This window comes from Pseudochaenichthys georgianus, chromosome 23 (assembly GCF_902827115.2).
Source record: "Pseudochaenichthys georgianus chromosome 23, fPseGeo1.2, whole genome shotgun sequence".
NCBI classification, from domain to species: Eukaryota; Metazoa; Chordata; class Actinopteri; order Perciformes; family Channichthyidae; genus Pseudochaenichthys; species Pseudochaenichthys georgianus.
Genome location: NC_047525.1, coordinates 9,070,819 through 9,089,145, shown reverse-complemented (window position 1 = coordinate 9,089,145; position 18,327 = coordinate 9,070,819). Strand labels below are relative to the sequence as shown.

Here is an 18,327-nt window from a genome sequence, read left to right as displayed (position 1 = left end):
GCGGAGTCAGCACAGCACGGAGCCTCGGAGGTGAGTTAATCTCACACATGGCCAGCGGAAATCCCCCACCGCTCAACCAAGAGCTGATGTCCTCCATTTTGTGTCAGTCGGGGCTTATTGTCAGGGTCTTTCATCCCTACAAAGTCAGTTGCGGTGGGATGATGGGGCCTTTTTAGGAGCACTGGCGGCCAGGATTCCTGCATGTTGTGCCTGAACTGCGGACTTAACCGTCCACTGCTGGGGATGAGGATAACTTTCACCAAGCTGGCACTGCCCGGATGAAACCCTTCCTTTGGACCATATAATCTTAATGTCATTCATTAGGACAGTTCCCAGACACGGGATGATGGTGCGTTTGCATCCTGAGGGGCTTTTACAAACATAGTCACTGCATAGTCATGGTAGTACTCAATTTTAGAGGCCATTACTTGTCAGAACAACGGGATAACCTGAACGGATGGAGAGTAAAGAATGAGCCAAAGAGGAGAGGGAAAAATCATTTTAACTAATAAGCTGTTTCACGCTGGAAAGGCAGCCATGTCACTGAGGGCGAAGAGTGTAAATGCCAATACTCTATGCCAGGGGTCTCCAACCTTTCTCCATCTGAGAGCTACTTTGAAAAAATGAAAGTGGCCAAGAGCTACTTGCATCGCTTACATTTATTCACATAGCACTCATCATTTGAATTAAGCTACTTTTGTGCACGTGTGAAATCAATACCCAAAGCTTATCAAAAATCTTAACATCACATCAAGGTCCAAGAAAACGAAAATGTCTCATGTTATTTTGGCCCACATAGTAAATACATCGCCTTAATCACCACCGTACAAACATCTTATGGCACATGTATAAAATAAGTGCATTCACTCTTTTTCACAGTTAGTGAGATGAATGGCGCTGCATGGAGTCCACCATAGAGGGGTCTGCTGGACCCACTTAGGTTCACTCTAATAGTCATTTCAATGTTCATCAGTCGGTCTTGTTCTGTATTTAGATTTCATTCGTGTCAGAAAAAGCTGCTTCACAAAGGTGTGTAGAGCCAAATAAAGCAGACGTGTGCAGTGCTGCTTGGTGAATGTTCTTAGAGTTGTCCGAGTCTACAAGGATCCAGAAATGTTGTGAGTTTTGCTGTGACTTAAGCTGAACATGATTTTGGAGATTTCTAACCTCCATCTCCAGGATTGACCCTGAACAGTTCAGCCATCTTCTTCTTTTTCTTCATCTTGACATTAATTTATAAACCATAATAAATCAACTGTATAGGTCTAGCCTCCCTATATCTGTGTGTGAAGTTGTTCCATCCTCAAAAACAAAAAACTAATACTTCTGCAGTCTAGCTTCAGCTTCTAGCAACGGCCTTCTGTTAAAGAAAGGACACTGAATGTCCTGAATGTGGCATCACACACAGGACTTGAGTCTGAACACAGCAGACAACAGGAGTCTTTACAACAGCATTATAAACACAAAAATAGTGCATGTGGGTGCACACTCACATTCTCTGTCTTACTGTTACATAAATCCCATGAATGTATGAGAGTAAGTTAGCTTCATTATATCTCAGTGATTAAGTGAATAATAAAGTTTCTATCGGGTCACTATCAGCCTGTCACTCATTTTTTTCATGGAGGGGGCGGGGTTTGGAGGAACGGAGGAGACGGTGATCGCGGAAGCTTTCTTCCTGCCTTCACAAACTTTACACAAGTATTTATCAACAGAAAATAGCAAGACGACATTCATACTCTGCAATCCAAGACTTGATCAAATCCACCAAAAACCTGACATGATGATAACGAGTGTTTTTCAAAAACACAAATCCCTCCCTGTGTGTCTCTGAGCCGCAGCGACACGGACTGATTCAGAGCGGGTCATTCTGCTGTTGGTTCTGGACTGGTGTTGCTGGAGAAAGCAGACTGCTCCGTGTGTGGTGTCGCTGTGCCGCTGTCACGTCTGTTCCTTGATCTCTGCGTCACCGACCAATTTTATATTCGTGTGACAGAAACAATTCTAAAATAAAAAAACTTTATTGTCCAGCCACGGCCGAAAAATCAAGAAGCAACCTTACTACGCTATAATCGATAATCGAGCTACTGAAAAGCTGCCCGACGTGTTGGAGACCCCTGCTCTATGCCAATTAGGCACAAGGAGCGGAGAAGCAGACAAGCAGGACAATAGGTATTTCTCCATCATTGAATAGGTCTTGGGGAAATGGAGCGAGGCTGAGTGACAACAAGGTGAAAGAGTCAGACAACAAGAAAATGAGACCACGAGAAGAAATATTATAACTGGAAAACATAGGGCAGACATGGGAATCAATGATGCCAATTGATTGCCCGATATTTCACAATGGGCCTTGTGTGCTTTTTGTTGAAGCTCAGTGTTTCCCCCAGTGTTGCCCGAAAAAAAAAAAAAAAAAAGTTTTAACAACATGTTTATTTATTGACTTTTCATTCCTGTATAATCATTTTGCACAAAGATGGCACTGTTTGTCAGAGCACTTCATTCTTCTGGGATTTCATGAAGAACAGCTCCAACGCCTGTGTGTATGGGAACACCTCTGGTGCTAGTCCATTAACTGCCAGTGTTTCCCACAGATCTGTTTCCCATATATCTGAAATATACTTGGGGGGAGGTGGTAGTAGCGGGGGGGGGGGGGGGGGGGGGGGGTGAGGTGACGTACAACAACATTAACCTTTCTGTTGGTCGCTTATTAGCAGACCCTTCACGCGATGGCAGAGCGAACAGGTACAGGCAGGGCCCATAATGATAGCCCTATAGTTTAAATGTTAAACTACCCACACATGAACATATGGAAATGGGTTACTATTTTAAAAAATAAATGTATTTATAAATGTATTTAGGAACCTATCCATGTGATTTTTAGTGGGGGTCGACCTCAAATCCTCTATGGGGGTCCAGGGGCATGCTCCCCCGATAAGATTTTATTTTTTTATTTTGGAGTTAAATGCATCAATCTGGTACATTTTGAGGGGAAAATAAAGAGACTAGATCTATGAAAACACCTATATTAAACAGAACTGTATACATTTCAATAATCATAAAATCATGGCCATAACCAATAACATACCATTTCCAATATGAAAAAAACACTGAAACTTGTTTATTAATTTATTTTTGGTTCATTTAGAGTTGTGAGTGTGTCTGTGCTCCTGAATCAGCCTCTCCTGTCTCCCTCCTCTCCCCCCTGCTCCTCTTTGAGGCAGCAGCAAAGACTAGTTTTCTCTCAACAAGTTTTAAAAGTGTATCTTACCTTTTTTCACCTAGTTAACTTTTTATTTATTTATGCATATTTTACTAATCACATTACATTTCACTTAGCTGACGCTTTTATCCAAAGCGACTTATAATGAGCGATTACAGGGACATTCTCCCTGGAGTAACTAAGGGCTAAGTGCCTTACTCAAGGGCACACTAGTGGTGGTGTTCCTGGCGGGATTTCAACTCACAGCCTTCCGATCTTCAGCCCACCTCACTATCCATTAGACCAATCACTACCCTCTCAAATGGAAATGTGTTTTCATAAATGGTGACCACACCGTTTGAGACCCACTGAGAACTTAGACTAATTTAACTATCTAAACACTCAGAGTCATTTACCTCATCTGAGCTGAGGTTATCCCGAGCTTGAATGACACAGAGACCAATCAAGGGCTTTGATTTATGATCTGTATGACAGTGGCCATGTCGGCAGGCCACATCATGTGGACAGCCAGTCACCCTGTGTGAGGCAGGCCACTTAACAGGCCAGAAGGAGGCGAGATCAGTGCAAGGGAGCGAGGGATCATTGTCCACAAGTTAATCGATAGCAGATGGCGTCGTGGTCACGGACAAATAAAAAGAAAATTATAAAAAAAAAAATTAAAAAAAAAAAAAACCTAAATGGGTCACGAAATATACTTGGGCGGCCGTTAATATACCTGGGCGGCCCGCCCAAGTATAGTCCATGTGTGGGAAACCCTGTCCCCTATATACAAATAGTGGCGGCGCAGCTGCTGAAATATGCCCGCCGCTGCTAGGGGACGCCAGCCAGTTTTGTTCTGTGTGTTCAATAAAGGTGTATTTTTGCTAAATCTTGAGACATTGCCAGTGTATGTACTAGGCAGGGCCGATTTTTGGCATAGGCAGCATAGGCGACAGAGGTGGTAGCTCTGGGAGGGGAAAAACATTTTTGACCGTTGGCGCTCATCCTAATTTTTGGCCTTGATGTAACAACATTCATAATTAAGTAAATGTAACACCCTTTTAACCCCGGTTACACTTCTCATTTGCCCTGTACGATGGGCGCTGTAAGTGATGAAAGTGGGGGATGTTGGCTGATCAGGCGCCCGCAGCTCACAACCGAAGTGCGAGCGTGGGAGCGAGAGAGAGGGCGCACCGGTACCGGCGCTGTTGTTATTAGAATCTGGTGCTAGCTGCGCTAACGGATATAAGAAGTAGATGTTTCTACAACCAGGGTGGAGGAGAGATCTCCTGTCAGACTGAGAGGCTCAGTGAGGTAAAGGACTCCGATTGTTTAGATAGTTCATTTTAGTCCAAGTTATCTCAGCGGGTCTCAAACGTTTTGACCACAAATTATGTAAACACACATTTCCAAGGCACTCCTTTATAATTATTAGGATAAATAAAAACAGGTTTGAAATCATTCCATAGTAAACCAAAAATATTGTTTAAAGTTGGAGAGATACAAAAATATGCATGAATAAATAAATGTAAACTGGTAAAATAAGATATGAATGAACAACAAAAATAAAATAAGTTACATTTATTTGTTATTGGCTATGGTAGGTTATTGGTTATGTTCATATACTTATTTGATTATTAAAATGTAAACCGATCTTTTTCATATGGGTGTTTAGAGTACCCCCTAGATCAGGTCTCTAGTAATGTGTGCTCAAAGTGCACCAAATTGAAGCATTTTACTTTAAAATGTTCAACAAAAAAAATCTTCCCGGGGGGTCACACCCCCGGACCCCCCTAGAGGATGTGCCGTCCGCCTCCCAATTCAAACATGTTCATACAATACTGAATACATTTGAAGCCATTTTGACGTATATTACCTATGTCAATAAGTTTCTGTTTTTGTAGTGTATTTGTCTTTTGTAGAGATTATTCTTTATATATAAAATCTCGCTTATAGGGCAGCAAATTGTCTAGAACCGGCCCTGGTACTAGGCCTCAAGAGCCTTTCTTGTGCTGGCAGACACATAGAAATAAATTGGCGGGGCGCACTTCGCACGTGCACAAAAAAAAAAAAATACACGCGCTCCCCGCTCACATTATGCTGGGCCCACGTGCCTTAGCAACGCTGCTATGACTCCATCGTAGGGGAAACACTGAAGCTACAATAGGGTCACTTTCCCTACGAGTCAATTTCAACCTCACTCTCAAGACTGATATAACCAGACATTACCATTATTAAATAACTCAGACAAAGTGTGTGCAGACTGTCCTTAAAACTATTGTTGTGCAGTTGCAGGAAGGTTACAGAGAGGAGAGAGTTGCTGCAATGTCTCAACCGTGACCCAATAACAACAGTTTGCTCTCTCTACCCTCGGGGGGAGTTCTGTTCTATTTGGGGTAAATTCCCCTTCGTTCCAAATTACCAGCTAAAGCTCAGGAATCATCTTTGACTATTGCATAGGCATGACGCTAGCTGGATTGTACAGTGTCGCAGGGCTGCAGGGGCCGGGGCTGCGAATGTGTGGATGCTGCTGCTGCAAGCCTTTGCAGCTCCTGGAACTTTAAGAGTAAAATCATGACTCAGGAGCATGTCATGCCTCCTGATGTGCGGCGGTTGAGTTGGGAGAGTGTACAATATTGGAACTTGGATTTACATCTGCATTTAACTGTTATTTTGTCTGTAACCTACGTATATTTTGGAGACACTGCAGTCAGTGTGTGTGTGTGTGTGTGTGTGTGTGTGTGTGTGTGTGTGTGTGTGTGTGTGTGTGTCAGACAGAGTGGACATTATTTTTTGATTAAGCAGTGCACTAGAAGCCTCAGACAAACAGTTTTACATTTACTACTGTATGCCTAACAACATAACTCAATGGTGCATGAATAAACATTGAATGGATGTAGAGGGCTGAGAGAGGGAGAGCATGTCAGAAAGAGAGACAGAAGGCATACACTACCAGGAGCAAGAGCATGAAGGCAGAGCTGGTTATGGTACTACAATACAAAATCGAATTTATCTAATCGAATAACCTTACATTCACAGCATTATTGTCCATACGCCAGAATACAAATAAGTCATTACTAAAACGACTGGAACTGATCCCACGGTAGACTATAGAGGGCACCTGGGTTTTCATAATGAAATTACCTGTAGCACCATAATGACAAACAGACACTCAATTCATCATTAGCTGCTTCCAGGCTGGTGCAGGTACATTTACTGGGACAGGCCATGTTCTGATTGTGCACTCTTGAATAATAATGGCTTGGAAATAAAAAGGGGGGTTAGGCAGTGAGTAAAGCTGCGATTCAATATGTTGCCTTCCTAATTTTGGACCCAGGCAGACGGTCAGACAGGGCCTGCAGACAGACAGTGATGCTGTATTGGAGTATCTGCAATGCTGTCTGTTAAAAAACCTCTGAATAGATGTAACTATTGATATCACAGATGGAATGTGCTCAGCTTATACTGCATAACATAGACTAACCAGTTCAAATTGATTTCATATGGCGTTACCCTTGTGCTTATGACAAAACCTCTCAAATGCAACCTTAATATGATCTTTTATCCCTTATATAGCTTCCTCCCACAAGCAAGTCCTTGTTTTTCCAGCAGTGTCAGCCCTGCAATTGGGAAAGAATTATCCACCCAGTAGTGAGGAGGGATACTGGGTACCAATCTGCCTCGCCACAGCCAATCAGGCACGAGTGAATCACAAAGGGAGAGACCCTCCTCTCGTGTTGTTCTCCTCCCACTTGAGGTCAAAGCCTGCTATGCCAGGATAGGGGCACGCTGAGAGCACACACGGTCAGACGTGGGATTAGAAGGATGGGGACAGAAGTGTGGAGGGAAGGAAGGGACAAAAACAAAGCGAGGGGGTGAATCGAGAAGCCACAAGTCGCAATTTCTGAGTAGCGAGCAGATGGGACCGTCTGTTTAAAGACTGGCTTTTGTCAAACTGTACCCCATCATTTATCACATTTTGATCAAGTATTACACTTCAAAGAGCTTATTACTACGGTGACATTTGCATGCCGATTCTGTTCTGTGTGCTAATGGATTTCGACACAAAAATGATCTTACTGGATTACACAAATTTGAGATTGAACCAAAATTCCATTATTCTCCAAAGCCTTGGTAAAAGTAAATGTATTTCCACATGTTGTTTTGTTGCCTAGTTCTCTTCCTACCGGTCCGTCTTGCACTTAGTTCTCAGATGTTATTGTTCCATTTGCTGGGCATGGTGTCAATTATTTATTTGACAGCATTCAGCTTTTTTGTTTTACTCCGACTGTAGCTTCCTGTGCTACAGTAACAGCATCACAACACGTTTTTGATTTCCATATTCTGCCGCCTTTGTTTAAGACCTTGATGTCTCGATTGCAATTGCAGATTTGGAATTGAATTCATTGTCATAACGACACAAGTAACCAAAACATACTACTGCATAGCAACTGCTCAAAATGCAGCTGTGCAACCATATATATATATTCATGTTGACAATATGTAGTCATTTGTTTTGTGACATGCCTTCCAGCCACACCTACACACTCTGAAGTACTTCATAGTTATGAAGATGTGAGAATTGTCAAATTCTGCCTACGTACTTTGTCCGACTTTTCCAACCTGTGCAGTATTTACAAAAATGCTAATAAGTGTGCAGTGTTCCAAGATAAAAATAAGCCTAATAAATGTGAAAGTAAAAATAAGACAGACAGAAGAAAAGCTGAGGGGGAAAGACGCAGGGGGATATACAGGTGGGTTATGGTAGCTAGTCGCAGTAGACAGGAGGACTGAATAAAATCATCTCCAAAGTCAACACACGCACACACAGAGGTTACAGGAGTAGGCAGGGCAGTATGGAGCAGCTTGGGGATGAGCCAGTCATTGTGTTGCCTTATATAAGGACAGAGAGTTGACCTCTCCATGTGCTCCATCAGCACTGTCCTTAACCCTACTTAAACCACACAAGCACACAGATGCAAGAAACACACACACAAACACTCGAGACAAGGCTAGAGCAACGCACACATATGCATCCAAACACGTTTATCGTGAGTGTTACAGTGAGTCACTGAGTGGCATTGCCATCTCTACTCGTTTGCGCTGGGTTTCTCCTGCTGCCCATGAGAGCAAAACAAATAAAAAGGGGTTGGGGGTTGAAGAAAAAGAGGGAACAGGATGAGTAGAAGAAAAAGCTGACTCCAACTCCCAAGCTCAAAATAACTCACATCTGAAGATGTGCCACAGCAGTAACACTGGGGAACAAAATGAGAAGAGAGGAAGTTCTACATTTTACTGTAGACACACGCCATTGGTCCGCCAATCTGCCAGTCTGAGTACAATTAGTAGGGTCACGAGAGAGGGGGGGGGGATGTGTTTGGTGTTAGGGGACAAAAGGAATCAGAGGAGGTGGGCGGAAGGGGAGAGGATGGCAGGAACGGTCACCGTTTTCCCATAGCCTCACTTCCCCCCAAACAGTACACACTCAGACGCACACACACACACGTGCAGACAAATGGCCTTGCTTGCAGAATGCAGGGTCACCCAGTGCAGACGCATGCAGCGAGACAGTGATAATAATAACAACTGGCACAAGAGAATCCCTAAAGACCTCGAGAGAATGCAACACACACACACACACACACACACACACACACACACACACACACAGTTGTCACAATACCACATTTCTGAGTTTGTGTTCTCTCTGGAGAATGCCTTGTTTCATACACGGGCTACAGAGCTAGCCTGCGCACATCTGGAGTGTCTCTGTATACGCATGCATCACATGTGTGTGAAATCCATGTGTGTGCACATGCTGATGCCAATTTCCAAGATGCTTCCTGACATTGGCTAACGCAGCTTAACCAAGCATGTCCCTATGTGTGTGCATGTGTGAGCTGCAAACCGTGACGCTGTCTTTGTGTCTGTCTGCTGCATTGTAAGCTCGTGACAGTGTTAGCCAACATGATGTCAGAGTGTGTAGAGCGTGTGGCTGAGAGATACCTGCTGTGACCTCTGAGGTAGGAAACATCCTGCTGCTTACAACCTCTCAAAAATCAGTCTGTGCCTCTCCCATGTGCACCATTTCTCTTTGTTGGAGACAGCATAACCCCACATCTGTTAGCCATGGTTGGCAAGTGTTTCTTCTTTACAAATACTTTGGAGGTGCTAAACGATACATTTCATTGCCTTTAAAAATAGTTCAACCGACAGTAAGTATTAACAGTTGCAAAGATTAGAAAGGCTTCCAATAATATAATGTGAACTACTACATCTTCATATGTAATGGAGCGTAGACAGGGCATGAAATGAGGTTTCCCTGCTCGCCTAAGGTAACAGCTCACTTGCTTAATTTAGTGATCGGACACAAGTCCAGCTGGCAAATGAAACTGCACATTAAATACCATGCATGACCATAAAACAATGACTAAATTGACCCTTCGTCCGGACCAAGCAATCAGGGATTTATTTTTAAACGTGGGGTGTTTTTTTAAGATGTTTTTCAAATGGGTTTTACAAGTAGCAATTCAGTTGAATGACTTTACTAGTGTGTGTGTGTGTGTGTGTGTGTGTGTGTGTGTGTGTGTGTGTGTGTGTGTGTGTGTGTGTGTGTGTGTGTGTGTGTGTGTGTGTGTGTGTGTGTAACATAAGCAGGTGTAAGGTAGAGTAAGTGTGTGTGATGATGAGTATGACATTTGGAAGGACCTAGCAGTAAATATGGGTAAAGTTTAAGCTTTTTGTCTGTGGTTAAAGCTCCAACTCCTCCAGACTAATAGCCTGTTGCCAGCTCCTGTAGTCCTATTGGGATCCCGATCAACAATGGCAGTTTGGAAAATCGATCCAAAATTCATCAAAATCAGTCCACCGGGAGTATTGTCAATTGCTGGTTCAAACTGACATTTTAGATCCTAGAATTGTCCGAAATGGATTCTGCATCTTCAATTACCCCAAAAACCAATGTAAAATTGTCTGAATGCGCCAAGCCATGTTTTAATTATTGTCTAAAAAAGGCTATAATGCTAATTAATGTTAACGCAATTTATGTGAATTGTGCAATTGTCCAACACATGCAAGTTAGCATCCGTCAGTTTCTATGTGCTGGGGACATGTACTATACATTTACATCGTAAAACTTTGGAGTACTGGGGTATTGGGGTCAACATGTCCAGGTTCACCGCGCTGGCAACCAGACTACAGAGCGAAATATGTGTTTGTGATATGTGTTTGCTGATTCACATGAAGGGGTTTAGCCCTGGAGTTATACATATCAGACATTTCAGTGCTGGCTTCCTTTATTCCACCTTACACTACATGGGCTCATCAAAGCTGCAGTAAACCCATCACAACTCTGCATTGCTGCCATAGCGACAACACTCAAAGCTGGGCCAACAGCATTACAGACATTCAGGCAGCCTTTTACAGACAGGAATAACTAGCTAACAAACAGCACCAGCAGCTGCACTGTAAACAACTCTTATCAAAACATGAAATGCTGCAACATATTTCAGTAAAAAGACTGAAAAAGAAAAAAAGAATGTCCTCTTGCAGCCTCAAAAAGGTCTCTTGCCTTAAAGAAAGACTTGATTGTTTAACATGTCCTAATTAAATGATAAAAGCACACGAGTACTTTTGATGACATGATTTCACTGCAGTATTAGATTTGCATTTCCCTTTTAGCTTGATACTATGTTAATAATGCACCAGTGAAAAAGTTAGATTAAAGTGTTACCAATAACAAAGTCAATGTGAACATGATCTTCCAAGTCCATGATGGATGTTACATTATGGTTACAGGGCTTATAATAACATATCCAGATGCTGGCACATTTAAGTGTGCTAACCAAGGGAACTGGCACCCAGACTGATTTTGATAAATATTCAGGTTATTTACATGAAAATCCCACACACATCCTAACGAGAGCAATTAAATATGCATGAAGAGCAAGAAATAGCGATACAGCACTGAGCCAATATAACACCAATTCCGATAGACACAAACATTCACATCTGGGCTCCCTCTCCCGGGCTCCCTGTAACATACACCAGTGTAATGAAGCACACAACACATACTGCTGAAGCATCTGGTGCAGGGCGACGGACAGAAAGCAGACGGGCACTGAGAGACGAGGGGAGAGACAAACACTAGAGTGGGAATACAGAAAGCGGTATGGAAGGAAAAAAAGGGAATCTAAGAAAAGAGAAGTACGAGGAACAGGAAAAAGGGCAGGGAAACAAAGTGGAAGGAGATGTTTTTGCCCACAAGCTTGTTACAACCGCAGAGAGCTAAGGAGGATAAAACACACACGAAGGGCAGCGGTGCAGGTCAACCATCTGACCACGGCTTGTACTGCACACCCAGAGGGGGGGGGGGGGGGGCAGCAGGAGGAAGTGACTGTGGAGGGAGAAGGGAGGCAGGAAGGAGGGAGAGATACAAAGCAGTCTCTTAATGATGCGAGGCCGTAACGACACCAGGGGAGAGAGGGAGGGAGAGGTTAGAGTATAACAAAACTAGAAAACAGTAAAGAGGAAAAAGACAGCAAAGAGTGCACCATAAAATGAAGAGACGTGCGGGAAGGGGAGTCAATAAAAACAAAAGCAATCCAAACAGAAGTGCTGTTGACATTCCGTATTTGGACTTTTACAGCCGTTTCCTACACCGAAGCACAACAACCTCTTTGAGCGAGGAAATGCAAGACTTGCTCTTAAAAAGGGAATTAGAGTAAACACTTGACAAGAGGAATGTGACAGACGTGTTAAACAAACGGAGAAGAGGTTTTTATTCGAGCTCTTTGACAAAAAGAACAAGCACTACTGTTTTGAAATTTCTAATTAATGGGAGTGACATTTTAAGACATTTTGAGTCTGTTATTTAGAAAATTATAGCATTTGAGAGGACTCCGACACCAAGGGTAATTGAGAAATGAAAATTGATTACTTCTCTTTTTCAAAGTTCCTACAGCTAGAGGCAAGGGAAATGTAAGATTTTCTAAATGCCAGACCAAAGCAATTTCAGACCAATTTGACGAGTCCGCCATCACGATCAGCAAGACGTTAATGATAGAGGGCATTTAGTAATTCATTGTTTCATCAAAATAGACAAAATGATTGAGTTCCCAGAACGAAATGTCACAAAAATGATTTGTATAAAGCTACTTTCATGTCCTAGAATTATTAAGACAGTTAAATGATTACTTAAGGCCTTTCAATACCAGTAAGGCCTAATTCTAAAAATAATTAACAAAATAACATTAAGCAGTTTTACATAAGTGAGTGCAAAATGATGTGGATTCATATACATCTCCACTGTGTATGTAAGCATGTGAATGTTTTCACCGTCTTGAAGTGCTTCTGAGAAAATTGATGGGAGTGTGGAGGGGAAGGGAAGAAGAAAAAAAATCAATGTGCCTCGCTCTCTGCAGTGCTGCAACCACTGGGTGTGTGCAAGCGTCTCACGGTGTTAGCATGTGGCCCAACAGAGGGGTGCCACCAAGTGGTCAAAACGATTCCCACGGTCATTTAGGGGGAGACGAGACTAATGTGTGAGGGAAGAGAAGATGGCATGAGAGGGAAAGAGATGAATACATATTAAGAGATATGTAAACAGCTTGTGTTTGACTTGAAATGAAAATAAACCAACTCCGTCAAGACATCACGGGCTTGAGCGGTCTCTGTGAGCTTCTGATGAAGTGGCTGACCCCACACTTCCACACATATGAACACATGAATTACACCAAAGTAGCCACTCGCACACATAGAAACAGGCAGACAAGTGTTTTTGTACCTCTCCCTCAATTCTGGGGGGCCGAATGCTGGACAGGTGGATGGTCTTGAGTTCTCCAGAGTTGAGCTTCACCACCATGGCATCAGCGTTGAGCACCTGCATCACCTATAGGGTAAACAGGTGAAGAGAGCAATTTAGTTATATAAATACAGAAGGGACAAAATGGCAGGGCACCTTAAGAAGTCATGTAAGGGTCCAAAAAACATGTTAATCCCTCAGGAGAAAACTAAAACCGATGCAGGACTTTGGAGGAAAGAGACTGGCATTGCATTTTTAGTGAGTGAGTGAGCAGACGGACTGAAAGAAAGATGGGAAGTGAAGGACAGGTAAGGGATAAATGGAGAGGAAGAGATCTATTAAAAAAGGCGGAAGCGGAGTGACGGTGCAGATCGTGCGCTGTCACGAGCGGGAGCCACTGAAAGCGAGGTAAGAGAGAGTGATCCTTGAGTGACTGAGTGAGTAAGCGGGCTAAGTCATCCCAGAAGGCCAGCGAGGTCTGGAGGACAGCGCGAGGACGTTCGGCTATCCGGGGGATTGGCACCGGGAGGGGGGGGGGGGGGGGGGGGGGGCACGAGAAACAGCTTTAGAAACACAAACATCCTGTTAAAGATAGAGCGCTGGAGCGTCACACAGCCCTCTGCACAACAACTGGCGGGCGGCATTTGGTTCTGGAGACCTTTACAACTGTAACTGCAAAGACACAGACTCCTTTAGGTTTGGCATTTAAATGCGATTTCTCAAGCAACCACAATTTATAGCAAGAAGAAGAAAAAGGATATTCAAAGCTACTCCTGAATTGTATTGTATTTGAATGTATGCATTCATTTGTTTTATTGTTTTATTCAGTTGGTATTAAGTATTCTTTTTAATCACAAAGCTATGTGTTACTCTGGCTATACCAGGGATGGGAGAAAGTATTTTTTTTACTTTTTGTAAATTGTGTATGTGTTTGTTCATGAAGCACTTTGAGTTACCTTTGTGTATGAAAAGGGCAATATTAATAACATTTGATTTGATTACTATGGTGTTGGTTCCAAATGAAGAAAGTTGCCACACATGTGTAACCCAATCTATGTGCCAGAGCCAGTCCCAGCAGAAAGACAGATTGGGGCTATAATGTGACCGAGATGGAGGAGGCCTCCAGACCCAGAGCCTTTAAGTAGGCCGCTTGCAAGAGACGGAGAAATCAATCGCCCTACACATGTTGCCACCCACATGTGCATTAAATGGCCTCGTCATCACTCAAACACTGGTTCATATGTAGGCTGTGCTCCAGCTGAAGTCCTTCAAGAGAGAGATGCAGGTCTGAGCCGGGTTCGGGGCAGGAATTGGACCGCGTAGCATTTGTGTGGTAGAAAAACAAAACAATTGAAAATCCTCTTTCAGAGTCTCAGATTGTGATATGGCAGACACAAATCTAAGTGTATTACACTCTGGGAGATTCATTGTTCTATGAAAACTAATTCTGAATGCCATTGAATTCACTACCACGGAACAGAAAATAGACCAGCCCACATGCTAAATAGGCTGCCCACCACGGCAGCCAAAATACATCATATACTAATCACTGAGCTGAGTGGGAGAGACGTGGAGACATAGGGAGCAGGAGGGAGACGGAGAGAGGTGCATGGGGGGGGGGGGGTGTGCTGGTGTGCTGGTGTGCACACATGCACACCAGCCTACACAAATTCACACTGCAACAAGGTCATTTAGTGGCTTGCCCGATTAAATAAAGAGCAAGAGGGGGAGAATGTGGCAGGAGAAGGAGGAAAATGGATCAGCATTTACTGGCTAATTATCAGCCGGAGGAGGCGAGACGAGAGAGGCGAAGGGAGGACGGATCAACACGCCGAGATGGAGGCAGCGAGAAGATGGAGCGAGCCAGAGTGTAATCTCTCTGCAAATATCACGGGAACAGAGGAGCAGGGAGAGATAGGAAAATATAGCGAAAAAAGTATTTGCAAAGTAGCTGCCATGAGGGGTCGAGTGAGCAGGCAGTGCGACTCAGGGCTACGATCTGATAGCGGAGAGGTGGGGATCTGCTGCCACCCTCAGCCCGTGGCTCACATGACATCTGCAGTGGCCAAGATCAGTCACGGAGAAAAGGAGGATGGTGGCTACTGGCAGTGGAATCCATTAGGTTGGTTTTAACCACAGGGCCAAGACTTACTGATTACTCCCATCAAATCATCTCCTTCAAAAGCAACAACACCTATGGCGGAGTTTCAGTGCCAATGGAGATCATGTGTCACCACGTTTCAAATAAACTGGTTGTGTTGGCGATCAGCCGGCATGTAACCCCTGGGTGCGGGTTGATCTTAAAGTGCGTCGCGAGGACATTTTCCCGGGTAAGGTGACAATAATCTCGAGAGACGTTCTGACCTTAAGGCTCGACTGATTAACCGGGGCACGGGCCAATGTCCTCTTTTCTCATCATCTTCCTCTAAAAAGTGACTTTTCTTTTTTTTATTTCTCAAAGAAGCCGTCTGACCTTGTAACCATTCCGTCTGATGTATTTTAACTGGGGCATGCACTACACAACAGCCAAGAGGCCCTCATGTCACTGGTTTCTATTTAGCCCTTATGGGTACTCTTCTCTTTCCATCCAACAAGACCTCCAGTTGCTCTTAAGCATCATTACATGTGCATGCCTCCACCAACTACTCAAGTTACAGTTTACATCTATGTGTCCTCTAAAAGGACATCATTTTATCCCGTTAGAGATCTATGTGGAATCGTCCTAATTTGCCTTTGAGGTGTGATCTCGACCTTCATTTTTGAGTCCATGTACAAGTTGTTGCCATATTTGATTAAGTCCCCAAATGTTCCTGTCATTTTGGAATGTTTCCAGCATGGAGAAATACAAACACATTGACCTGTGATGTCTTAAAAGTTGTGCAACAAAAATGACCCTACAATACAGTAGGTAGAACAATATGTGACAACTGCTTCCCAAACAAGCCAACTACTGCTACTTGTCATTTAATCCTCAAACACCACTAGTTTTTTTAAATCCATATTCTGACAGATGTGGTTGGCCTGAAAGCAACAGTGGCAGTGCTCGTGAGGAGCCGGTGATGAGAGGCTGGTGAAGGGGTTCACACCACGTCACCTTTTATCCATCAGCTCACAGGTTGATGGCTACTCGGGGGAGAGGAGGGTATGGAAGGGGAAGGGAAAAGAGAGGAAGACTATTGGGGCATGGCCTACATCTCCAGTCCCGGTAGAGGTGGGAGGAGAGAGAGAGAGAGAGACAGAGACCAGACGGTCAAAGAGGAGGATGCGTCAGCGGGATCGACTTGTGGGGATTGGACCTGCTCTGCCTCTCCACTCTATCCATCACTCAGATAATAGGAAGTGAAAAGGAGAGTGGACGAGAAGAGGAGAGGAGTGTATGATGATGGGATTGATGGATAGATGTGTCCCTGGGAGAGTCGGTGCATTGCAGTATTAGGTGCCGACAAATGTCATGAGGACCAGTATGGAGGGGCGATGACAGCCTGAGTAACCTTAGCCTGTCCAATATGTTCTTAGCTTTAAAGTGGCTCGAGCTGATGCAGGGTCAGCACCCGGGTTCCATCACAACCGTCAGCTGGACACTTTTAAATAAAGGTTTTTGGCGCCCCGTTGCTCTATTCAAAGTGTTCAAGCTGCGTTATAAAAGGCATATTTTAAATTAATGTCACGATTAGGTCTGGTCAAAATAATTTAAATGTATAAAACTATCCCGATAATTGAGAAATGATGCTTAAAATGTATTAAATAGTGCAATCCATTTATCCTACATTTTAAAGAACAGATGCTATGAATTAGGGAAAAACCTTTTAAGCGAAAAACAAACTGTACCTTAATCTTAAATAATAAGGCCCACTTGAAAAAATAAAGGATACTTTTCTTAATAAATAACATTAACATTGTGAAAGTCTGTTCTCATTTGATTTCTGTGTAAAAAATATATTACTTTTTCTATCATGATAGCCAGCAAAATAATTGTTTAAGTCACTTTTGTGAGGATACTCTCGATTATCAGGATAATGAAAATATCATTATTACCATTGCGAGTGTTTTTATACAAATATAGTCCTATCCCTAATCTTAGATCACGTGTATGCTGCTAGATAAACTACATTTACTATTAAAGGTGATCATCTGAAGAAATGTTCTTGCGAAATGCACGGTGCAGGAGCTTCGGACGTATTTCTATGACCTACACAACAAAGACAACAGCAGCAACAACACCTCCTCTGAAGCATTTTGGGGGGGGAGCAGCAGAAATAGGACAGAGAAGCGTCCTGCAGAGATCAAAACGTGCCTCGAGGTTTAGGTGTAGGCATCAGCGGTGCAGTTCTGCAGCAAAATAATAAAGGGAACTGCAGAGGGAGAGGACGCTCATAGTTTCAGGGATCTTGATCATTTGCCAACTTCACTTCTCATGTATTTTCATCCTTCTCCTTCCAAGTCTCCCTATATCACTAGAACTCACATTTTTTATTTAATTTTCAACCATCTACCTAACTCAATCAATCATGTTTATTTATATAGCCCAATATCACAAATGTTACATTTGTCTCAGTGGACTTCACAGTTTGTACAGAATATCAGTATGACAATACGACACCCTCTGTCCTTAGACCCTCACATCGTACAAGGAAAAACTTCCAGAGAAAACCCAGTTTAAAGGGGACATGGGAGAAACCTCAGGGAGAGCAACAGAGGAGGGATCCCTCTCCCAGGACGGACAGACGTGCAATAGATGCCGTGTGTAAATTGAAAAGATAATACATTTACAACATAGGTAGTCCAAATGTTTGGAAATGCATTAACTCTGTGCCTCTCATGCACCCTCCGGAGCTCACCACCAAATACTCCCTCACTCCGTTCCCCCCCCTCCCCCACACCACTCCCTCTCTCTCTTATTGAGGGGGTTCACAGAGATCTGAGAGCGGCTCACACTGATACTATAAATGTTTAATCCTTTCTCTAGCCTCTTGCTTCTGACTCAGGAAAAAAGATACATGCACATAGTTTCTTTTGGCACCTGCTTTGTGGCGTGTGCAGTTTATCAAATGTATTCTGTAAGCAGATTTCCAAAGCAACACCTGTTATGTAATGCTCGCGCTAGCCATGACATTTTCCGGGTCTTAAAAGTTCAGGGTCTTGAGGGAGCAAACACAGAAAAAATATAAACTTTAGGAGGTATTCAACTTTTGAAATCCTAGGAAAAAATAAATCAACTAAAAGGAGGGGTGGAAGTCATCATCAAAATGCACACAGAGGGAAACAGATAATGCTGTTTTTCTATACTATATCAAAGCTACAACGTGGACACTTTAATACGTCAGCG

At 43.3% G+C, this 18,327-nt stretch overlaps 1 protein-coding gene across 1 annotated transcript in view; it reads right to left on the bottom strand.

Moving 5' to 3' along the window:
• The window catches only part of snd1 (staphylococcal nuclease and tudor domain containing 1), a 218,060-nt gene that overhangs the window by 186,162 nt on the left and 13,571 nt on the right, over positions 1-18,327 (bottom strand). Inside the window, exon 10 of the mRNA XM_034112292.2 lies at positions 12,984-13,088. Within this exon, the coding sequence (XP_033968183.1) occupies positions 12,984-13,088 (105 nt within the window). The remainder of the gene's footprint in view (positions 1-12,983; positions 13,089-18,327) is intronic.